The sequence below is a fragment of the Numenius arquata genome, chromosome 1, assembly GCF_964106895.1.
Source record: "Numenius arquata chromosome 1, bNumArq3.hap1.1, whole genome shotgun sequence".
NCBI lineage: Eukaryota > Metazoa > Chordata > Aves > Charadriiformes > Scolopacidae > Numenius > Numenius arquata.
Genome location: NC_133576.1, coordinates 7,116,767 through 7,142,039, shown reverse-complemented (window position 1 = coordinate 7,142,039; position 25,273 = coordinate 7,116,767). Strand labels below are relative to the sequence as shown.

The window sequence follows — 25,273 nt, the reverse complement described above, 5'->3', positions numbered from 1 at the left end:
AAACCGCTGGGTCTACAGCCACAGCCGGATGCGCCTCTCCCGCCAACCGGCGTTTGGGAAATCCCTCCCGCCACCGATATGGGCGGCGAAGCGGCGCAGGCCCCGCCGTCCCAGCTCCTCCGCCTCAGGCGGGCCCGGGTCGGAAGGTGGAAGGGGGCGGGAGGGGGAGGGGGTGAAGGGAGGGTGAAGGCGCCGGCCACGTGACCACAATTCGAACGGCCTCGGCGCCAGACCCGTCCCGCCGCCAGGGAGCACGCGCGGGGCCGCCGGCCGTTGGCAGGACGAGCCCGTCCATTGGGCTGCGGCGGCCACGTGACTGGCGCTCCGCCGGCGGTTCCGCCCCTTTCTCCTCTCTCCTCTGGACCCGCCGCGCCGGCACGGGAGGAGCGGGGCGCATGCGTAGTGCCGGCGGCGGGGACGGCGGCGGCCGGCGCCTCTCTCTCTTTTTTGAAGCGGTTTCTTCCCCGTCTCTCAGGAGGGACAAAATGGCGGCGGCCCTGACGGCGGGTTAAGCCACGCCGGTTAGCCGTGAAGGTAGAGGGCCCGGCCGGGGGATGGTGAAGGGGCTCCGGGCCCGGGCAGCCTGCCACCAGACCCCGCCTCTTGCTCGCTGCAGCCGCCTTAGCGCCGCAGCCCGGCGCCGCGGGGGAGATCCACCCGCCCTCCCGCCCTGCGACCGAGAGGGGACTCCCCGTGGGGGTAAGTGCTGGCTCTTCCCTCTCCGGGGGGAACGGGGCACGCTGCCGGGGGCGGGGCTGAGGCCGGTGGTCGACCCAGGTTGGCGTACCGGTGTATCCGGAGGGAGATCGTCCCCGTTGCCGGCCAGTCGGTGCCTCCCCTGGGGCATCCGCGTCCCACCGCAGGCCGGTGTCTCCCCGCTTGCCTCTCCCACGCCCGGTCGCGTGCCGGCCGCCGGCATCGCCTTCCCTGGGGAAGCGGCGTGGGGATCAAACCCTGGGGGGGGGGGGCGGAGAAGGGATGGCCCGGCGGCAAATGTCACCCGCCGGCCTTCACGCAGGAGGGCGGTAAGGCCGAGGGGTGCCGAGCAGGGAGGGTTGGGAGGGTGTTCACCCCAAGATTATTCCCCCCGGCTCTGCTGGGCCTGGTTCGCGGTGCTGGGGTGGCGGCGTTTTGGCGAGCGGCGGCGAGGCCGGAGCGGGGGGGGGGGGGGGGGGAGGGAAGGGAAACGGGGACGAGGGTCGGAAAAAACGCACCCCGTTGTTTTAAAAATGCCGAGCCACCCCGTAACGTGGGAGAGAGGGAGGGAAGGAGGAATTTGGGGGTGTTAGAGGGGGCTGCGGCCTTTGGGAAAGAGGCGAGCGGGACTCGGCGTGTTAAACCGAAAGGGCCCAGGCCGGGCGAAAGCGAAGGTGTTCCTGAGGAAAGGAGAAGCGTGTGTGTCAGCCGGGCTTCCTTCCGCCGGGGGCTGGCGGGTGCCAGGAGGTACCGGTGGCTCCTGCCCTCCCAACAGGACGAGTTTTGTAGCCTTAACGATATATGGGTGATCTGGTGGAACGCAAGTCTTAAATTAGGGTCTTGTTCTCAAAATGCTGCGTTAAATGGGGCAGCTGTAGTTACTAGGTGGATTTTAGTAGTTCAGCGAAACATCTATCTATATTGTGGTTTATTTAAAAGAAAAAAAAAAAAGAGCCTTTTCTCAAAATAACTCCTATCTCAACCCGTTCAGATCATTTGCTATAAAAACTTCTTGAAGATTCTGAATATCAGAAAGAGGTAGTTTTGTGTTGCTTCTTGTTTCGCAGGTTAGGAAACGTGTCCAGGATTCTCTTGCCTCCTGTCTTCACCTATGTTAAATTCTGTTGTCTTCAATTTTCAGTATTGATGTAGAGAAAGCTTGTAAACACAGGTAGGTGCAAAGAACCTGGAGCACAGGCCAACTGTTTACCCCTCTTTTATTAGTGGAGAACAGGCTTTCTAGTTAATATCATGCTTGTCGTGCTTCAGCGGCTGGGTTAAGAGTGGTAATTTGATCTGCCGGTGGAATCCAATGGTGTAATTCAAGGTCTCACTAGCCTTTCAGCTGGGGCTGCTGCCAAAGAGATGCAATCTTGTCTTCCTCTGGTTGCATTTGTATACCCTTGTGGAAAACTGGACTGGGGAGCCAATATGACTTTTAAATAAGTATTTTTATGCCTTTTTTTTTTTTTTTCCCCCCAATGCGTTAGATTTAAATAGTTCCCGAGTCTACTGAGAATCATGCAGGGCACGGTAGGACCTCTACTTTCAGGATGGTGTGGTTTATGCCATGTTAAAGCATTTACACAAACCATTTTTTCGTCACTGTACTTCCAAAAGATCCTAATAACTTGACCTTATTTGTGAAGTGTGTCAGACCAAAATTCATGGCTTTGACGTGTGATCTCTGTAAGACTGCTGTGCAGCTGGATTTACTGTTCTGTTTAAAAATACTTCATCAGCTAAACAAGATGTTCTGTAACCATTTATTGTTATAATTTTCGGCCCCGAAGTTCAACTATTTCTGGAATTCTTTTTAACTGGCCAGGTCTGAATCACAAGTCCAAGAGGGTTTTTTGAAGAGTTTTAATTCTTGCTCTCATTTGAGACCTAAATTGCTATAAAACTACACCTTTTCTTTGAAAAGTATTCATATTTAGTGTCAGCTGATAGAATCATCTTTTTTTTTTTTTTTCATGTAACATTTTAGTAATGTGATTGCCTGCCAAGTCTTTCAGATACAAAATAACATAACTGGATTAATTTGTTGGTTTTGAACACAGCTGGTAAGTTGGACTTTAGTAAAATGGAACTCAGAAGTGAAAACTATTACAGACATTCCTTCTCTAAAGTTGCTCTTTCTTTATGTTGCAGAGATAATGAGCAAAATGGTGATTGGCTGCTTACATTGATTGCTCTAAAAGCTGTGATATGCTTTATGCGTCCTTTGGAGAAAAAACAATCCCATTTATTTGTAATAGAATTTTTCAGATTTCTAATTAGTAATATTCTACCGATCCTGGGTTTTGAGGGATAGCATTGTCTTCATTCTTACCCAAAGTAAGCTTTCTGTCCAGCTGCTTCTATAGGTCCTTATTGCTATTTATTTCAGATTCTATAAAGCAACTTACTTTTCTCTTGCAAGACTATTGCTGCTTACATGGGTATACTGAAGCAAGTTGGAGTGGAATATGGAATGTTTTAAACAGATCTTTTTTTTCCATATTTTTGTTTTTTTGCAGCCCTTCAAGGTGAGCAGTGACCAGATATATGGGTTATGGGACTGACAGGAACTTCTCTAGCAGCAATGCTGCTAAAGAAAACTTATCCCATAATTGACTTGCATGTTTCTGTGGTTGCTTAAATTTACTATCAAATATGGATAATTACCATAACTTTAATCTCAAGTGCTGTTGATTGTTGCTACAATAACAGTTGTTAAAGAGGCTTAGTTTTCAAATGTCATTCCAACTTTGACCTACTTTTGTGTGAACTCTCATTCCCCTTTACTTGTTCTAAGTAATACAAATTGAAGATCACTGTTGCTTAGAATTTAATTTCTGTGCAATGGATTCTATGCATTTTTTATTTTTTTTTCCACACAGGTGTGGAAAAATGGCAAAGAGAATTGCAGAGAAGGAACTGACTGACAGAAACTGGGACCAGGAAGATGAAGCTGAGGAGGTAAAATATATGTTAAATTCCTCCCTCACCCCTGCAGGTAGTAGGGTAGTTACTTACATGTGCTATTTATCTTGTGGGTGGAATCTACAGTAAAATTGGTTAAAAGTGTAACAATTAAAGATAACTTTATATAAGTGATTTTTTTTTTTTTTTTAATATAAAGCTTCCAATATAGGCAGACCATACAGCAAAGAAGCTTTTAATAGTTAAAATGACATCAGCAGCTTAGGGGAAAGGAACTTTACATCTTTAAAGGGAACCCTAGGCTTGTTAAAATGCATAATGCTTTTGGACTCTTCAAATATGTGATGGGTATTCATTGAGTTCACAAGAAAACATATTTGATTTTGTAGAATCATAGAATGGTTAGAGTTGGAAGGGACGTTAAAGATCATCGAGTTCCAACCCCCCTGCCATGGGCAGGGACACCTCCACTAGACCAGGTTGCTCAAAGCCCCATCCAGCCTGGCCTTGAACCCCTCCAGGGTTTGGGGCATCCGCAACTTCTCTGGGCAACCTGTTCCAGTGTCTCACTACCATTTCTCGAGATAGTTGACTCTAGGCTTCACTGACATAACACAGTCTAGGTAAATTTTCTTCGTGTCTCATGGCCTTTTTTAAAAGTCAGTAATAGTTAATTTTAGAAATACGGAGTGCTTAGCTGAATGTAGTTACGCAGCCAGAGGAATCAAGCAAACAGTCAAATGATTGTAGAAAGGGACTGTCATGTTTAGTGTCTCATATTGATTTATGGCTTGTGTATTACCTGTAAACGAACTGTGCTAGCTAGCTTCTGGCTACTGAAATATTGAATGTTTAGGCTTATAAGATATGATAAAGAAAACTGATGGTACTTTTCTAGAAACCTGAATATAAGGAAGCTTAATTTCCTCATTTATTGTTGGGTAGTAATTAGCTGCCTTTGCTAATACTTGAACTACAGCAGGCTGCAGGAGATTGACTTTGACCGTATATCTCAATATACCTTCTCTAAACTGAAGATTGTTTGTAACAGTGCAATACTGACCGAGTACCTTCAGCAAAGGTATCTCACTTCTTTGTTCAAAAATAAATAAAAGAAATAGCCGAATTATTTGTCGTAATAAAATTGAGATTGTACAAAGGGAAATGTAATGTAGAACAAGAAAGGCAGAGTTTTTAAAGTATCAACTGATTGTCCAGGTAGCTGACAAGCTAATCACGGTACTGTATTTTCTGGGTGGTTGGTGGTGGTTTTTTTTTTTTTTACGTAGGGAGGTATTACAGTTGTGTTCAAAAACTGATCTCGGTCATCTCTTCAGACTATGATGACTTCATAGATTCTGAGAATTTCAGTAATGATTCTGTAACTTTTTCTTAAAGGTGGGAACCTTCTCAGTAGCTAGCGAAGAAGTCCTGAAGAACAGAGCTATTAAAAAAGCGAAGCGCCGAAATGTTGGATCAGAGGTATTGTAGTCACTGAGCATTAATGTTGTAGTTTGACTCAGTTTTTTTACTTATTTGGACTTGTAATAATATTGTATAAAGCTATCATTTAGAAGGTATATGCAATTAGTCCAACTCGTACATGCAAATTAATTTTACTGTTCCATAGCAAGAAGAAGACAAGAACAAAAAATGGGTAATATTAATATTGACTGGGTGAAGGAAGATGTATATTTTTGAAGTATAAAAGCAGAGTGTTTCAGACACAGAGTCTTCTACAGATGGGTAAAATAGCGTTTGAACTGCTCCAGTTTCATTCTTTGCAGAGATGGAAGCCTGGAAATCAAAAGTTACTAGTTGTCCATGCTGGAGCGCTGGGGGATGTCTCAGGCAGATGCTAAATAAGTAAAAGCCAAAATTCTCTGTTCTGAGAATTAAAAAGATGTCTTTTGTTAAGAATGCTGCTGCTACTTTTTTTTTTTTTTTTAACTCTCCTGTGAAGAGCTTTAGTGCCACCTACTCTTTGCAGTAACAAATTGAAAATTGAAAGGAAGTTGGCCTTTGTTACAGGTTTAGTGCCTGTGAAAGCATTAACCCAGTCCAACCAAATTATAGTCCTCTCAAAAATCCCTGACAGATGCTTTGTCATATGTCATAGATCTTTCTATGAAACATTCTTTCAACAGCGCGTGCCCTGTGTTAGAAATAGGAAAGAAACTTTACCTATCACTCAAACTGATTTTGGATTGAATGGGACTAGGCACAATTAGGGACTAGGTAGTTTTCTCCTGGGCTTTTGTTTTTCCTTCTGCTGTCCAAGCAATGTAAATGAGGAAGCTGTCCTATCCCACCTTTGCCTATAGTAGTTTTAGCCACAAATGTGTAGAGGATGCAATTAAGTCAAGGAAATTACCCTTTTCCAATTGGGAAAAGGTGATGCAAGAATCATAGAATCGTCTAGGTTGGAAGACACCCTTGGGATCATCGAGTCCAACCATCTACCCTACTCTACAAAGTTCTCCCCTATACCTTATCCCCCAACACCACATCTAAACAGCTCTTAAACACATCCAGGGATGGTGACTCAACCACCTCCCTGGGCAGCCTATTCCAATGCCCGACCACTCTTTCTGTGAAAAATTCTCTCCTAATGTTCAGTCTAAACCTACCCTGCTGGAGCTTGAAGCCATTCCCTCTTGTTCTGTCATTAATTACCTGTGCGAAGAGACCAGCACCAGCCTCTCTACAGTGTCCTTTCAAGTAGTTGTAGAGAGTGATGAGGTCTCCCCTCAGCCTCCTCTTCCTCATACTAAACAGTCCCAGCTCCTTCAACCGCTCTTCATATGATTTGTTTTCTAAATAAGAAATATATAAGAAATAATATTTCCAAAGAAATAAGTCACAACTGAACAGGAGGGATTCGGGGGCAAACGGAACAGGAAAAATGGAACTGACTGGGAAAGGGGACCAGATGATTGTAGAAGAAATAGTCAGGAGGCTGGGAGTCAGCTGTCAGAGATCAAGGCTGGAAGAGGAACTAGGATAGGCTGGGTGAAGTCTAAAAAGCAAGAGAAATGGCAGGACAGCTGAGACTGTGTAAGAAACCTGTAAAATAGTTACAAAAAGCTAAACTTGAAATTTACTGATGTCCCTAAACGGAGAAAGCAGAATGCTGTAAAGAAAAAGACCACAGTTTAACTTGAATGTCCAGTGAGAGAGGTAGGTAGAACTGAATCAAAAAGAGACAGAATAAAAAGAGCTACCTAGAAATGAGAAACAGGACTGCACTGGAAAAGGTAAAGCACAAAGGGAAACAAAAGGAGCTCATACCCACAAGGCCAGATATTGGAATAGAATCTAAAATTGGTAAGTTTTGCTATTTCTTCAGTGGCAGAAGCAGATGGAACTCGAAAGCAATTCTCCCTTTCCTCTGGTGGCTTTTCAGAGACATTGAAAGTCCACTTCCGGTAATAAGTGGGCATTACCTCAAAAGACATTATGTGTAATACCTAAAAGTGGTATTAAAGCCTATTAATCACACTCTCTTTTAAAAACATGTAAGAAATTATACTATAAAATAATACGGTTGTAAAGATAAAGTTCAGAACTAGGTAATGAAAAGGCTGCAGAAAGCATACATATTATGTTATCAAGTACAGTCTATCTTTCCTTCTCCCATCAGTCACATTGGAGTATTTTTGGTAAATCACTTAAACGTTACATAGGTGACTACAAAGTATGCTGTTTTGATGAGTGGCTTGAAGTGTTGAATTGCAGCTGTAAACGCTAAAAGTTGCTGAAAATTAGCCTGCAATTATATACTGCTGTGTAATTATTTAAAGAAAACAAGATGCTATGAATGTCTAAATAGGTAGTCAAACACATCCGCTTCTCTGAACAACTTTTATGTATCCACTTCCTATATCTAGTTTATTTTCATACCAAACATCTGAGTCCTTTAAAAATAGTAGCAATATGTGTCATAAGGAAGCTATTAACTTTGTTTACATAGCTGACTTAGAAGGCATGAAATGGCACACTGAACCAGGGTAAAATAAATGGAATATTAAGCGGGCATAGGATTTTTGTGGAGGAGATGTATGTAACTGGTTGTCTTTTTTTTTTTTTTTTTTTTTTCTTTTTTCTCTTTCCCTAGTCTGAAAGTGGAGGAGCCTTTAAAGGATTTAAAGGCTTTATATTGCCTTCTGGAAAAGGAGGAGGTGGCTTCAGTGGGTTTGGTAATGGCGCAGCAGTAAAGCCTTTAGAAGGGCTGTCTAATGGAAGCAGTAGTATCTCTAGCACTCCTTCTTTCAGCAGCTTAAAGACCACCTCTGAAACAGTGTCAGCATTTGGTAAGTTTTAAATAAATATACATATTTATCAACGAATTCAGCCATAGAATCTGTAGGGTTATTTTGATAGTGAAAAACCAAATTCAGACAAGCTTGTAGTTCTGTTTTAAGGTTTTCAGACCTTTATAAGATATCTCTAAAAGATTTCAGGCTGCTGGAGGGTCAAGTTATCAAATTCATTCAGTTTTAAGAGGTAGCAACTAAATTCGTATTTGATCTAATACTGGATGTAAAAGGTGTGTAGACATAAATGGGAATGGAAGACATCGGCATAAGACACTCTCTGAACAGTGTAAAACAGCTGATAACATGTTCCAGTTAAAGAATTGTCTCAATTCTCTGAATTTAATAATTCAAAAAAAAAAAAAAAGCTAATGGAAAATGTCAGTTTAATAAGACTGCAGTTTCTTTGTGTGTGTTGTGTTTTTTTTGTTTTTTCTTAAGGTCTTGTTTCTGTATTTTTTTGCAGTTCTTGGTAAATATATGCTGCATAGCTGAAGTCTTAACCTTTTTTCCCTGTACATCTCACGTTGCAAACAGTCATGCTAGAATCTTATCTGTTACATTTATAATTGCATTTTAAGACACTTGAAACATTTTGGCAAATCTAACTGTAGTCTCATGCTTTGGTAGTTCCTGAAGAATATTAGTTCTATTCCTTTGCGTTGGAGAAGCTGAAATGTTAACCAAGCCACGGTTTTAGAGTCAGCATGCCACAGGATAGAAACGGTGGAGTTTAAAGTTTAGAATAACTTAGATTTCAGTGTTTAACTAAATTAGGAGAAACTTAAATATTTAGTGAGAATTTTTTTAATTTGCTTACTATGGTTTTTATATGGAAACCACTCAAAAACGTGCAGAATCATGCGTTAGAGTTTTTTAGAGCACAAGTAGCAAGAGGATAAGTGAATATTTTGTTTTAATAACTTACATCTTGGTAAAGCTTAAATTAAGATTGGGGGGGTGTGGTGAAATGCAAACCTATTTTTTTAAAGTTTTATTCTGTAAGATTTCTTTGGATTTTTTTAAACAACTTGTGTGGCACATTTATAAACAACTTGTGCAGCCCTGAGGAAAGGGACTTGGGGGTGTTGATGGACGAGAAGCTGGACATGAGCAGGCAATGTGCACTCGCAGCCCAGAAGGCCAATCCCATCCTGGGCTGCATCAAAAGAAGTGTTGCCAGCAGATCCAGAGAGGTGATTCTGCCACTTTACTCTGCTCTGGTGAGACCTCACCTGGAGTACTGTGTGCAGGTCTGGAGCCCTCAATATAGAAAGGACATGGACCTGATGGAGCGGGTCCAGGGGAGGGCCACCAAAATGATCAGGGGGCTAGAGCACCTCTCCTATGAGGACAGACTGAGGGAGCTGGGGTTGTTCAGCCTGGAGAAGAGAAGTCTCTGGGGAGACCTCATAGCGGCCTTCCAGTACCTGAGGGGGGCCTACAGGAAGGCTGGGGAGGGTCTGTTTACAAAGGCCTGGAGTGACAGGACGAGGGGAAATGGTTTTAAGTTGGAGAAGGGGAGATTTAGATTGGATATTAGGAAAAAGTTCTTTACCATGGGGGTGGTGGAACACTGGAACAGGTTGCCCAGGGAGGTGGTTGAGGCCCCTTCCCTTGAGATATTCAAGGTGAAGCTCGACGAGGCCCTGGGCAACCTGGTCTAGTTGGGGGTGTCCCTGCTGACTGCGGGGAGGTCGGACTAGATGACCTTTGGAGGTCCCTTCCGGCCTGGACCAATCTATGAATCTACTTTGTCTATCTCTGAACTAACTTTCTAAACTTACCGAGATTAGGTCTCTTTCACAACATTGTCTGTTTACTTTTACCACAGTATCTGGTACACAGTGTTTTGATAAAAGACAAGGTTCCTAGCTAAGCAAGAATGAGTGATTTGATAAAGAAATACTGGGAACATTTAGTTTAGGTTTTTGAGAACTGTGCTTTCTGGGGAAAAAAAAAGTGTTCTAAACCACCTTTTTCTTATAACAGGATCCGCAATGTCGAATGGTCCAACTACTACTGCATTTACTGAGAAGAAAGCTGCAAGCCCTAAAGCTAATGGTGGCAATCAACCGTCCTCATCTGGCTTCGCTCAGAGCAAAGTTTGTAGCTCTAGTGTTTACCACAAACAGTTAGCAGCTTTAAACTGTTCTGTGCGTGACTGGATAGTCAAGCATGTAAACACAAACCCACTGTGTGACCTGACGCCCATCTTTAGAGACTACGAGAAGTATTTAGCAAATATCGAACAGCAACACGGAAGCAATAGTGATAGTGGCTCTGAAAATGAAAGCAACAAGACACCTGGCTCTCAGGCTGTTTCTACGTTTGGGAATTCAAAGCTACAGCAAGGATCAACTTTTTTGTTTAACACCACCACCACCACTGAGGATACCTCGGACAAAAAAGCTGAAGCTGCGTCTGAAAAAAAAGATGCATCATTAGGAGCTACATCAACAGTCTCATTTAATTTTGGCAAGAGTGTCGACAGTTCTGTTTTGGGTTCCCTTGGTTCAGGAACACTTAGTAGTTTCTCATTTTCTCCTGGGAATTCAGGTTTGTTTGGAAAAGATGCAAACCAGGCCAAGTCTGTCACTGCATTATCCACCACTGTATTGGAAGCTCAGACAGAAAGTGGCAATAGTGATGATAAAGGTAAATTCTATGTAAAACACTGATTTTAATGATAAGCTGTGAATCATAAGCTGTGACTTAAGAATACTGCAAAGATGAAATAATACTAAGTTGAAATAGACCATAATTGTCCTTGAATTTAAAAGCTGCGAAACCATACCACTAATCTGGAAATATCTCAGTCTGCGTGCTGCTTAAGTAATGCTAAATGTATATGGTTCCCAAACCCTGTGTATTACTATAAGATTTATACTTTCTATAATAGAGTATAATTCTTTAGCTGAATACAAGACTTGAAACGATGAAATTTAAATAAACTGGAATGTTCATCTTGGAGCCTGCAGGATGTTTCAATCCTGCTGCTTTTCCCAATAGGTTTATCAAGAGATCCCACAGTAAAATGCATAAGATAAAGAACAATTTCATTTGTCTTTCTTAGAAGACCATAAGGCAAATACAGTTGTGTACTACCCAGCAGTTTTACTCTGCTGTTTAGCTAAGCTGGGTATTGTAAACTGATAGAAATCCTAGAAGTTGAGGGACTGGAAAGGCATAATCCTGCCAGTGCCTCTTGTCTGTCCTTCCTGCAACTGATTACCCTTTCCTCCAATTCAACTTGGCTGTTGGAAGTATTTATTATGCTTTAGTTGGACCCATTTGCAGAGACTATTCTTTGAAATATTTTAACTGTTTCCACCCTGACAGAAGGTTCTGACTTGTTTGACTTGTTAAGCTTCACATTTTTTGGCTTTGATTGTGGGTTGGGTATTCTCATTCCATTTAAATTTGAATATAAGCATAAAGTTGCTTGAGAGGGCTGGCTGAATGAAGAAAAAAAAGACTTCTGTAGCTCCTTCCGCATCCACATGGATTTAAACGTATTTTGGCAATCATAGGCAGGCTACACATGTATATGTCAAATATAGCATGCATACGCTAGTTCTAATGCAATGCCAGATATACCTTCCAGATTATATGCTCACAACGTTAACATATGGAATGTATTAAAACTTTTTATTTAAAGGAGGAGAAGAGGAGGAAGAAGAGCCACCAAAAGTCATCGTTAATGAAATAAAAGAGGACGATGCTTTCTACTCAAAGAAGTAAGTGACTTTAACTTGGAACAGTGAATAGAATTACAATTTTGAGAATAAAATTCGTACCTGCATATTGCTATTCTTCACCACTGCAATGCATAATTAACAATGTATATATTCTTGACTTCCTAGTTATAGCTTCCTAACAAGCTTTATTATAGAATACGACATTCTGCTTGTAAAAAAGTTAATTACAGCCACAAATGTGTAAGGTCTTACTAAAATTCTTGTGTCTCTTGGACACAGCACTGATAATCTAGTTTATGTTATACTTATGATCAGGTTTTTACAAATTATGAAGATGTTTCTTCCTTCATCAGGTTTTGTAAGTTTAAACTGTAGGGTTTGTACCACAAAAATAACATACTGTATTTCAGAAAAATCAGTTGGGTGCTCAGCTATTCGCGTAGCCTAAAGTAAGACTCCTCAGTTGGAAAATGCTGACTGTTTTATGAAGGACTGAACAAGTTGTACTTTTAAGATCAAGATGGGACTACCTTCACTAGAAGCAGTTTTTCAAAGCATGTTCAGTAGTCCAAGTAATTACATGTCTGCTTAACACTCAGCACAGAACTTGTCCTACAAAAAGTCATTTGCTTTATCAGAGAGAAGGTACGTGCTAATTTACGAAGAATAGCATTAGGGTTATTGGAGCTTCACTTAGAATATGTTTTTACATTTTACGTGTGTCCTATTGTAACTTCAGAACGATACAGCAAGTTCTTAGGTTTTGTAATTAGTGTTTTTAAACAGTAGCTTACAGTTATTACTCCTTATAAACCCTGAGTACAGGTTGCTGTGCATTTTACTTTTCCCTTAAAGTAACATGTTTATAATTTCATCATAGACTTGTAGAGTGGTTTGAGTTGGAAGGGACCTTAAAGATCATCGAGTTCCAACTCCCCCCCGCCATGGGCAGGGACACCTCCACTAGAGCAGGTTGCTCAAAGCCCCATCCAGCCTGGCCTTGAACACTTCGAGGGATGGGGCATCCACAACTTCCCTGGGCAACCTGTTCCAGTGCCTCACCACCCTCACAGGAAAGAATTTCTTCCTGATACCTAATCTAAATCTCCCCTCTTTCAAACCATTACCCCTTGTCCTGTCACTACACCCCCTGATAAAGAGTCCCTCCCCATCTTTCCTGTAGGCCCCCTTTAGGCACTGGAAGGCCGCTATAAGGTCTCCCTGGAGCCTTCTCTTCTCCAGGCTGAACAACCCCAGCTCTCTCAGCCTGTCCTCACAGGAGAGGTGCTCCAGCCCTCCGATCATTTTTGTGGCTCTTCTCTGGACCTGCTCTAACAGGTCCATGTCCTTCTCATGTTGGGGGCTCCAGAGCTGGACACAGTACTCCAGGTGGAGACTCACTAGAGGAGAGTAGAGGGGCAGATTCACCTGCCTGGACCTGCTGGCCACACTTCTGATGCAACCTAGGATGCAGTTGGCCTTCTGGGCTGCCAGCGTGCATTGCTGGCTCATGTTGAGTTTCTCACCGATATTTCAATGCTGAAAGAAATAATTAACTTTCTCTTCCTGAACTGGAAGTACTGTCTGTTAGCACATGAAACAAGGTCAAGAATAAAAAAGATTTATGCTCCTCACAGCATGTTAACTCCTGACTATTGTTAAACTATTGGCTTACTGTGAGTATACATGTATATGTGTGTCTATTTGGGAGATCTCTTTGTATTTAACCTCTGCACATCTGCACAAACAAGGTTGGTTTTTTATTTGCCCAGGTGCAAACTATTCTACAAAAAGGATAATGAATTTAAAGAAAAAGGTGTAGGAACATTACACTTGAAACCAGCAGGAAATGAAAAAACTCAACTCCTAGTACGAGCGGATACCAATTTAGGTAAGTAAATTTCTTCTAGTAGCAAGTCTTGATATGAAATTTCCTGCTAAGCATTAGGATTTTTTTTGTTACACAGCATAACAGACAAGATTAGTGAAAGCCTTTCTGCCTCTTTTTGAATAATTTCAAGTATTGAACTAGCAATTGGATGCCCTTAATGAGTATTATGAAATAGTGCACGTGAAAGCAGTGCAAGGAAGTAAAAGGTTATGGTTTATGTTTGGGTATTCCCCCCTCCACCGCCTTTACAGCTTTTCTCCATCCCTGACTTGTTGGGTGGCTTAAGGTCCACAATGAAATACATACACGTTTATCAGGTGTGATGAATGAAGAGGAACAAATTTTGTGCTAAGATGCAGGAGAGCTATCATCCTGAATACGTAAATAGTTACCCATGTGGGCAGACACCTGTTGTTCTTAGGAGTAAAGGGGAGCATTACATAGATGAGGAGTGCGGGATTTTGCTGTATGCGTTGCTCTTAAAATGCATACTGAAGTCCAACTATTGAACTGTGTTTTAGCTAACTTCAGTTCACAAATGGTAGGTCAACTTTACAGAATTAGAGTCACCTGTAGTGTGACAGTTCCTCAGAATGTCTTTTGAGATGAATGATATCACAGACAGCTAATTAAAGAGGAAAAAAGAACCCAACTGTTTCTTTGCTTTTAGAAGTTAGGAAGATTTAATATATTAAAAGTTACTAAAGTGTAATATTCTGGTTGAAGAGTGTTTATGCACTCAAACTGTGCAAATAAACACTTCGATATTCATTCTTGAGAAACTCTGCTACACTTCAGTACCTAATTTCAATAAATATGCATGTGGGGTTCACATGCACTTGACAACTTCCATAAAATAGAATAAATACTATGCTCACAGAAGCCCTGGGGATTAAAGCCACGCTGGACTGTAGGCCAGTGGTAAATCTCACCTCACTTTCAGTCTCTAATGCGCTCCAACAGGTCTACATGGGGTCTCTGCAGGCCCATTAGGGGCAGTTTTCAAATACCTGGTGAGATTGGGACTCCTGCGTCAGTCACTTCTAAATCACTAGCTTCTTTTAGTGGAGACAAGGTTTGCCAGATAAAGGGCAGCGCTTAGCGGCAAGACTGAAGGCAGATGTACGGCAGCGTTGTCAGTGCTTTCAGCATTTCCTTGGGGATTTGAATGTGTTGAATAGAGTAGATGAAAACTCCATTTCTGTGAGTTACCTGCCCTTTAACACAAGTCTTGATTTTCACTCAGCTGATGCTAATTTTCCTGATGTTGATTTACATTCCCTCTACCTTCATCTGAGGTGACGTATTAGGAAATCTTTCCTTTTTCTTCAGCTCATACATTAAGATGTTTCAGCTTGGTATTTCCAGGCTCTGATTTCTAGAAGCTGCTGCAGTCGTAGTGATGCAACACTTTCCTTTTTGCTATCTTCACACAGTGCTATAATCCTTTCCTAAAATCTCACTGTGTTGAAAAACTGACCTGGAAAGGAAGGCGAAGACTTGACTTTTCCCTAAATACTACTACCGTGTTCTGAACTATTTACCAGGTTTACAAAATGTGTGCGTCTTCTGTGGAAGCAGATTTGAGTTTGTTTGCAACCGTTTTAATAGACCACTAATACTGAAGCTCCCAAACTCGCTACATAATTTAACAAGTTGATGTAGAGCTGTTAGTAACCCGGTGGTAGACCACATCAGATGTGGTGTACGATTTGAGGATACAAAGTACTTATTCCACCATAGTTTGTCCAATTTTACATTAACGTGACAGTATGCGTGTTAAAGCTAACTTTTTGCTTCTGCTTATGAAGTGTGCCTGATGGTCAGAACGAGTAACTTGCATAAGCTAAGCGCTGCCACTGGGTTCCTCATTTGCTCCTTCTCCCCTTTTCCCTTCCCTTTTTTCCTGCGTGTCCCTACTATCGTTTGATATTCTTCACACTCCTTCATTTTAAGGAGGAGGACATAGTATTTTCAGAGCTTTCCTCATTGCTAATGAGGAAAGAAACCTGTGAGAGCAGTGGCCACAAGCAGGTGCTTAGGGAATAACAAGACAAGTGTATATGATATTTGTGAATTGCCTTCCTTCCAAGCACAAACTTAGATCCCTATTTAGTAAGTATACTAACATCTGTATTGCAGTAAAAGCTGAAAAATTGCTAATTGTAATTTTTTTTCCTCCTCATATGCAGGAAACATACTGCTGAATGTTCTAATTCCACACAAGATGCCATGTACAAGAACCGGAAAAAACAATGTTCTTATAGTTTGTGTTCCTAATCCACCGATTGATGAGAAGAATCCAGCTGTTCCTGTCACTATGTTAATAAGGGTGAAAACAAGTGAGGATGCAGATGAGTTGCACAAAATCTTACTGGAGAAAAAGGAGGCTTAAATAAGTTGCAGTCAGTGATTTGAGGAATTATTGCCAAACTGCTGCTGCTCTATTTTTTTCTTCCATAACTTCACTTGAACACTTAACTCTTTACTCTGATATTAAGAACTGTTATAGGAATTCTGGAAAAATTCTGTGAGGAAAAGCTAAACTAGCTAATAAAAGCTTTAATAGAACACAAGTGTTGGATTGTGCTCCCTCATTTTTCAATACCTAAATGCAGGACCTCTTCTGGATAAAGCACATTGGTTTAAATTAAAGCATGTTTTTAACACCAGTCAATTGGACTGAATGGACTGAAATCAAAGTACAAAAATATGGTACCAGAGCTTCCTCACAGACTGCGGTGCAATGCAACAACCTCCTGTTTTGAGAAGGGGGGGGTGTTGAAATTCAACTGTTGAAACTGTTTCCAGACTCTAGATTTTTAATTTTAATTGGTCTGTCATATTCTGGTGAGACTGGTTTTTCAAGCTTTGGATGACAACAATTTACCCCAACAACAATGCTACTATACATTGTACTGTGTTTTAACTTTCCGGCTCGTGCGCTTTGGGGACTCAGACTGCACCTCCAGCTATTTAAAAGAAAATTTGTTTGCGTAGTCTTGTTGACAGTAGCGTTTCTTAGAGAAGAACTGTAGCAACAAGCTAATGATGTGCAATAGTACAAGCAGACAACTGGAAGACTGTTTATCTTGGACCACAACCACGGCTGGCATTCGCTGACTTACGACAAGTCAGAGGCAAAGGGTTGCACTTCCATTCTGGTCCCTCTGACATATTCTTCCTTAGTCCCTTGGGCTAAGACTGAAACTCAGCAGAGGCAGAGTTGTAAATGTTGCACTTGTCTCGCTACTTGTACTTTTCTGAAGATATATCTTTTCACAAAAAAATTTCAGGATTTTTATAGATATTTATATTGCCTCTGACCCTTACCAAGAATGCATCATAAATGTGTGTGTGTGTCAGTAATTACTTCTCCCTTGTGCTAAAACTACAGTGCTTTACTACATTAAGCAAAGCAGTAGTTTGCAGCTTTAGGACATGCTTTCTGTTGCAAAAGGAGGGAGCACTGGGTTAATCGATAACTTAGTTTTCAGCTGCGTTAAAATTAACCATGTGGCAATAATCTGTGGTTCAGAACATCATTCTGTTCTCAGTTTCCATCTCAACTTTATCAGACCTCGTTCGGTTATTTAATCCTTTTCTTTTTCAAATCTTGCCTGCTGGAAACTCCTTCCCTAATAATTGTTTTTGTGCTTCGCTTCCAGCTCTGGAAAGTGTCCAAGAGCTAGATGGTAATGTTAAACTTGAACTGCTCTCTGATCTGTCACACTGACCAGCTCCGGGGAGATGGAAGAAAGATGCCAACCTGTCTCTGGCTAATGCGGCACAGAGGAAAAAATACTAACCTTTACAAAAAAAGCGGCACGATGCAATTCGCAGAGGGGATCTGGAAATCCAAAATAGTGGCATCCTATGGCTGGGGAAAAAGTAGCAGCACCATTTAATCAGACGCAGCACATCTTACCTGCTCCCCGCGGCTCTCCGGGGGGGGGGAACAAAGGGCTGCCTTTAGTCCTCGTTCACTGCACAATTCAGGTTCTGGCCTCCCCCCCACCTTAACGAAAAGGAGGAAAAACTAAAGGATCTTAAGCCTTCTTGACCAAAGTTCAAAAACAAAGGCTTCTGCCCACTTCTCAGCTACGCTGAGGTCACAGAAATCGCATTTTTAACACTCAAGTGTAAAGGAAGCTTAGATAAGATTTCAATTATTATTTGAAATATAAACTGGTGCCTTTTTTTTTTTTGGTTGCATCTGGCTCAGTGCTTAACCATTAAAAGTGACTTTCCTCAAAATAGTGTGCTTTTTAAAAATAAAAAAAAAAAAAGATCTTGTTGATACTTAAATCGGAGGCCAAAAGCTGAAGGCTTGCATGTTAATTGAGTATGAATGAAAAGCAGGACAGCGCCTGAAAGTTTTATTACCGGCTCAGGTTTAACGTCCAAGGGCTCAGTTCATTTTGCGTTTGTCGTTTGACTGTAGCGTCTTAAACGCGTCTCCCACTTGCAGGAGCAACTCTGTACAGATTGCATCGGGGAGGGTGGGGGGGGGTGTTTTGGCTTCGGGTCTGTTTACTTCTGAAAAGCTCACGGATACGTAACTCTTTCTTCATCCCTTGAAACGTGGACCAACTCACTTAAAGAAGTGAGAGAGAAACCGAACTTCCTCTGTATCCTTACGATTTGCTTCCCAAGCCAGGCAGCCTCGGGGATTTGCCTGCGGGTTATTTGGCCCTGTCCTAAAGCTGCCAGACTGAGTTACCGGCTAGCGCATCTCCGGCAGGGCTTCAAGGGTGGACGTTCTGAGGCTGAGCACTGAGCGTAAGGACGAGTAAATAGAATAGGAATAAATTGTGCTGGAAAACAAATAAACCTTACGATATCCGCGGCAGCAAGTAATCTGTTAGCCGTGGGAGAGACTAATTGAGATGAGACACCTTAATTCCTTAGCGACGTGTGTATTTATCAGTAAAGCTAGGGGAAAGTATATAATTGGAATCTCCTGTTAATTAGAATGCCAGATATACGCATAAACGTTTTAGGCTGGGAAAATTGCCACTAAAAGAATAGGGAAGAATTTTACTGCAAATTAAAAATTTTAATCGGCATCATCCATAGTGGATCCTGCAATTATCTGGAGTGTGAAGCGGGATAAATCGGTCACACGCTTTTCACTTGGTGTTCAGTTACGAAGCACAACCCTTCGCCAGTACTGTTAAAAACAAGTTTCTAGTTAAGAAATATTAAAGTACATAAATACTGTAAAAAGCTGGAGATTTTTACATAGAAACAAAAGGCCTAAAATGAGTTAAAAGCAAAAGTTAGTGGAGAGCATAGAAATCCATGTACTAATGCCTTCATAACAAAGTGGCACGTGCTAAAGAAGGAAGGAATTTTGATCAGAACTCCCAACTCGGTGAGGCATTCCTGTATCCTGGCAGATACTTAACATATTTAACAGCTGGGTATCAGGCACCTGATGTTAAAGATGCAAGTTTCCTCCCTAATTTGAGTTAATGCCTTTACTGTTGTACATAGGTATTGGAATGTCTCATGGATCATGCGTTCTTCCTCCTGTAAACTTTCAGCTGCTTAGAAATCTTTCCCTGTCACCTCCCCAAAATAGAAAATCAAGATCTCTGCTTATTTTAATTATCAGAATTGTCTGTAAGGGAGATGATTACAGTTGGTTTGAATTTTATTTTAAAGTATTAAACTGTAATATGCAGGGGGTTAGTTTTTTTCATTGTAATGTAAAGTTATCTATTTGGGAGCACAGCAGCGTGTTCATAACTCTTTTGGTTGATGGATGTGAAAACTTAAATTTACAGTGCAAATGAAAATGTTGTAGAACATAAACCGATTAGGAGGTAACGCTTTACTATTGAGAACTTCAGCTCCCTTTGCCGCACTGTTACATTTAAAATGTCCTTAAAGACTTTCTTTCCGATGCCTTAACTTACTTGCATTTGCTAAAATTTTGTAGCTGGTGCCTGTGTGCAGAAATTAACTGACATTAAACAATTTAAAGTGGCATGAGCTAGTATAAATCCAATGAAAATGCTGAATGTGACGATTTGTTACTTGTTAATAGATTTCAAACTGCTCTGGATTTTTCAGTGGATACTTAAGTTTCGCATAACTTGTCATGTAACGATGTTTTCATTAGTTCTAATACATTGAGGAGGTGTACAAAAATCCATGGAAAATGTGAATAAATGAATGGGAGATAAGTGTCTCATGCGTATCCCTTTCACTTTGACTGTGTAACGCTCTATTAATAACATACAAATTTTAATAACATACAAATTTTACAATCAGTTGCTTGCAGGTGACCTCCTGCCTGGGAAATCCTGCGCCCGGCCTTTACTGCTGCTAAAAAGAAGCGATGTCCTCCCGTGCCCTTTCCTCAAGCTGGCTTCGAGACCCATCGCGTTGCCAAGAGCCAGTTCAGCAAAAACCCTTTTCCTCTTGCGAGGTCAGCGAGCTCAGTCAGCTCCGAGGGGGGAGCCGGGGCTGCCTCCGATTAGAGAAAAAAATAGTTCTTACCCGCTAAGAGAATGGCTGTAGAGATCGACCTCTAAAAATCCTGCCACTTGGAATATTAAAAAATTTAAGGGCAAAAGTAATCTGTGTTTGCCTGATGGCACATGTAGAACGTATTTTTAGATGTGCCTAAAGGTAGCCTGGCTATCCTAAGGCCAGGCCACAAAGTGACTGTTCTCTTCATCGGTTTGCGACAGTTTGGCAAATAGGAAAAAATATTAATACTAAGAAAAGAATAAAATCAAGATGGGTTTGTTCTGAAAAGGGCAGATCTTCTTTCCAACGCACCAGGAACTGCTGAGACCATGAGAGCGCCTGACATCCAACTGTACTTTGTGCTGTTTAGACCCCCTTAATTCCCTTTGTAGTTCTCAATCTAACCAAGTTACGCCCACAGATGGGAGCTGCTTCTTGCATGAGGATACAACCAGTGGTTAGCAAAGATTATCTTCACACACACACCCCCATCGTCACCCTCACAATTACAATGATTGGGGAATCATAGAATCATAGAATCGTCCAGGTTGGAAGAGACCCTTGGGATCATCGAGTCCAACCATCTACCCTACACTACAAAGTTCTCCCCTATACCATATCCCCCAACACCACATCTAAACGTCTCTTAAACACATCCAGGGATGGTGACTCAACCCCCTCCCTGGGCAGCCTATTCCAATGCCCAACCACTCTTTCTGTGAAAAATTCTCTCCTAATGTTCAGTCTAAACCTACCCTGCTGGAGCTTGAAGCCATTCCCTCTCGTTCTGTCATTAGTTACCTGTGCGAAGAGACCAGCACCAACCTCTCTACAGTGTCCTTTCAAGTAGTTGTAGAGAGTGATGAGGTCTCCCCTCAGCCTCCTCTTCCTCATACTAAACAGTCCCAGCTCCTTCAACCGCTCTTCATATGATTTGTTTTCCAGGCCCTTCACCAGCTTCGTTGCCCTCCTCTGCACCCGCTCCAGCACCTCGATATCTCTCTTGGATTGAGGTGCCCAAAACTGGACACAACACTCCAGGTGTGGCCTCACCAGTGCCGAGTACAGGGGCACAATCACCTCCCTACTTCTGCTGGCCACGCTATTTCTAATACAAGCCAGGATGCCGTTGGCTTTCTTGGCCACCTGGGCACACTGCCGGCTCATATTCAGCCGCTTGTCAATTAGAACCCCCAGGTCTCTTTCTTGCAGGCAGCTTTCCAGCCACACTTCCCCAAGCCTGTAGCAATGCACGGGGTTGTTGTGGCCCAAGTGCAGAACCTGGCACTTGCCCTTGTTGAAACTCATACCATTGATTCTGGCCCAATGATCCAATCTATCTAGGTCTCTCTGTAGAGCTTAAAAAAACCAAGAGGCTCTGTCGCAGTTCTAAGGATGAAGCTGCAATCAATAGAGAGCCGTGTTTCTACCTAAATCACCCAGTACTTTAAAAAACAAAACAAAACAAAAACCAAAAAAAACCCAAACAAAAACCCCCCACAAACCAACTTCATGCACTTGGGCTGTTGGCGTGATTCCACATTTTGGACATCTCTTACTTGCTGCTTAAAAACGCAGCCAGCGCTGCTTACAGAATCTCTTCAGCTTTCAGCAGCCATAAAGAAAAGAAAGCAAAGTAACAGTTCTCCAGAAGAGAAATAAGCCTAATACTCATTTCAGGCTGGGGCAATCTGGGATGTCCAATGCTCTTCTAATCACTTACTACTTGCATAACAGGAAGGGGCAAAAGCGACAGTGCAGAAGAGAACACGTCCTGAACATCCAGACTAAGGAAACGCAACACTCCCAAGAACAGTCTGCATTCATCAAAATCGGCCCCTTTCCTAATCAACCCAGCAGGAAAACGCCGCTCGCAGCAGGCTAGTCACAGCAGCGGAGTCATACGGAAGTCAGAACCCATTCACCTGAAACGCACGTGGAGTACAAGCTAAAGGCTACGCGCACGTCATCGGCTCGAAAAATAGTGAAGGTGACAAGTAAACTTCAACCATGACCCAAACACGGCGTGGACAGACGGGTTACCTGCTGTCATCAATCTCCTGCTAAAGACAAAACTGGAACCAGAATCATAGAGTTGTCTGGGTTGGAAGGGACCTTTAAGATCATCTAGTCCAACCATCAACCCAACCGATAAAAAACCCCATCGCTAAACCATGCCACTAAATGAAGAGCAAGAGCCAGCCAAGCTACATTTTGAGTAACAGCCGTACGTACCACACGACGCTTGAAGCTGTGACCGAGTTCAGACCCAAAGTGTGGTGAACAGCTTGCTGTGGTTAAATACTTGCTTCACAGAAAGGGCGTAGGACTGACAGACAACTAAAGTTTAGGTGGAGAAGAGCAACAAACTTCTTTGGACGTTCAGCAGATGACCACCGGGTGACAAACCTCTGCACTACTGCACAAGTTACAGGATGTGACTGCGTCAGCGCCCGGAACCCACTGACCCGTGTGAAATACAGGGGGAGCAGCACACAGGAACCAAAGGATGCACGAGACAAGCAGAGGCAGAAAAAGAATATTCATTGTTTGAAGTAGCCACGGATACACACATCCAAGTTTCTGTTAGGGTGGCATATGGCTCTTTTTTTTTTTTTTTTTTTAAGGTGGCATACTCATTTAGAAATTCTTATTTGCCTCTGAGCATCCTGAAGAAGTATTATAATAAAAATAAATATTCATAATCATCAGTTCAGTGGGTATTAGGAACATCATAACCGTTACCGGGAGGTAGTGCAGAAACGGCTCAGCTCTGGAAGTCTGCAGAGGCTTCCAAGATACGAACGGAACGTACCTGCTCAGGCAGTTCCACCGAGTAAAGTCTCAGGCTTTGGTATACCAGCTTCTATCAGAGATGACATAATGCAGTAGTACAAATTTTTTTTTTTTAATTAATTCACGGTCAATGGTAGTTTTGGAGCCCTACCTGAACTGCAGGCCCCTCGGGGCATTCTTCTTACCTGCAAATGGTAATTCTGTTGATTGCAATTCCCAGGAAAACTTGCAGGTTGCTTCTCCATTGCAAAAAGCAAATTCCTAACACTGAAGAGAATAGATCATATATATATATATATATCAATCATATATCACTGAAGAGAGTAGATCATATACCAAATTTAATTACTTTGGCAGTGCTTGAAGTAAGTGTTTCCTTACCTTTACAAGGAAGGCAGCAATAACTACTGTGAGCAACTGTCCATGCTGACCTTCTCCTTAGGTGCTGAGCAGGTTAATCATGGAGGTACTTACCATGAAGCACATAATTCAGAATCCTTGTTGAGAAGGAAATTTGAGTAATAGCTCTTCTTGCTCCTTGATGCTACATCACTCTCATTTTCAAAGCAAAACCTAGTCTGACACTTGCAGCGATGAGCAGGGACGGAAGAGTGGGTTCTGCCAACCTTCTTGTCCTTCAGGAGCAAAGGAATGCCTCTAGACTGGGTGCAGGCTTAAGGCGTTGTCTAAGTGACACAGGGTTGAGATGAACACAGTGGTTGCATCTGAATTAAAGGTCTCTGAATATGAGACTCTTCAGAGTCTGTAGTCTAGTAAGCTGCTTTTGCTTGATTTCCCCAGCAATATTGCTCCAGCAGGAAAAGCAGAACCATAAACATAAACACCCTTTTATGTTGTGGGGAGATGGGAGGCAGAAGAGCACGGGTTGAGTAATCACATATTGTGAAATACTAAGTCATGAGTCACCAGAATCAACTGTTGGCATAAACAGATAACAGGGGAAACATCGAAGCAGCTGGAACTAACACTTTGAGACAAAGCTTTTTTTAAACGTAGGTGGTCTCCACTGATCTGTGCAGGGTGACTTGGTCTTTTTGAAAATTATCCGCCAGCTCCATTCATTTCAACGGGGTCTTTACAACTCTTTACTCCCACCTTCCTTTAACCAATTTCTTTGAAGCGAACTCGGAACCGTGCCAGTTAACTACTTGCATACTAATTATTCACACATTTACGTTACTGCCTGAAGTTCAGCATCTTCAGCTCACATCTCCACAGGCAGCAGCCGCCCCAGTCTGCTTTGTTTAATAGGATGCCTCCTCGCCCTCTCCCCCCGCTCGCATCGATCCTATGCTCCGATAAGGATGTTTTGCCAAAAGATCATTCTTTTTGTGTAGATGCCCATAGGGTATACATTGCCTGCAGGTACAATGACAGCTATATGGTAACCTGTGCGGTAGAGGGAAGCAGCCCACGCTCCCCACACAGAAGAAAATCCAATTTTTGCACATGAACACTTCTGTCTTGTCTGAACGAGAAAATGGATCGTCTACCTTGGTTTTCGCACCACTATCTCAATCAACATTACCCCTACTAGGCAAAGCCAACTAGCTTGACTTGGGGAAGAGTTTTCTGTCTTAACCAACCATAAATTACTTATTTCCCATGATGAGATCACTAGATTCCATCCTTACCCCCGTGAGGAACCAAGCTGGGGACAGAACTTGAATTAGCTAGTATTTTCCTTGATACATTTTAATATGTTTTCTTTACTGAGTAGCATCTGCTACTCCCAGATTCTCATCTACACTGTTAATGGAAAATCAGACCCACACTGTTCCTCCACTTCACTCCTTTGCTTTCTGCAAACTTTTAATTACAAGTTTCAGGAACAACATTTCTGACAGCAGTAGACAAGTGACTATTTGTTAGCAAAGATGCGTATTTTTTCTTTGCTCTCCAAAGCGTAGTTTGATTTTGTAAAATCAGACCTTGACGATAAACTTGTGTGTGACGCAATACTACGGTATTTCTTGGAATCTACAGGATTTCTCTCCAGATGGGGCCAGGCAAGACGCAAAACCCTCCAAGACAAAAGGACCTTGGCTCCCCAAAGCAGGGACTCTGTTGAACAAGATACACTGCCACACCATTAAAACAGTATTTTTTCTTTTAGCATATTTATGAAATTAATTCATTAAAGTTGTGAAAGCTTTTCAAAAAATATACGTGGCAGTCTTCTGTCCCATTTGGATTAAAAAACAAATCCAAAACAAGCACCCCTTTTCCTGTCACTAAATCACATGGAAAGACTAACTGAACAGGTGAGGTTTATGACCATGATTTGTAAACTTCTGCTGCTCTTTGCCTTTTGTTCCGCTTTAAATAATGCTTTCTCCACTAGGGCTGCTTCCAAGAGCTTTCAATTTAAAGCATTCAAAGAAAATCATACTGTTTGTTTCTAAGCCATGTTTTAGTATTTCCCAACCAGTTAAGATTCC

General features: G+C 42.2%; 1 protein-coding gene across 3 annotated transcripts; it reads left to right on the top strand.

Annotated features, from left to right (window-relative positions):
• Nucleotides 1–371: 371 nt before the first annotated feature.
• Nucleotides 372–19,719, top strand: NUP50 (nucleoporin 50). 3 transcript variants are annotated; one of them, XR_012463663.1, is made up of 10 exons: nt 372–699; nt 1,764–1,867; nt 3,582–3,660; nt 5,023–5,106; nt 7,742–7,937; nt 9,933–10,598; nt 11,602–11,680; nt 13,414–13,532; nt 14,969–15,092; nt 15,725–17,347. XR_012463663.1 is itself a non-coding variant. In XM_074164674.1 (9 exons), exons 3-9 carry the CDS (start codon nt 3,592–3,594, stop codon nt 15,925–15,927), a joined length of 1,416 nt encoding a protein of 471 aa, XP_074020775.1. In that variant the 5' UTR covers nt 372–699; nt 1,764–1,867; nt 3,582–3,591; the 3' UTR covers nt 15,928–19,719. The 3 variants fall into 3 exon arrangements, 2 of the variants coding, with proteins under 2 accessions (XP_074020775.1, XP_074020704.1); XM_074164674.1 differs by lacking the exon at nt 14,969–15,092 and having other exon boundaries at nt 15,725–19,719; XM_074164603.1 differs by lacking the exons at nt 1,764–1,867; nt 14,969–15,092 and having other exon boundaries at nt 378–699; nt 15,725–19,719.
• The last annotated feature ends 5,554 nt before the right edge of the window (nt 19,720–25,273 follow it).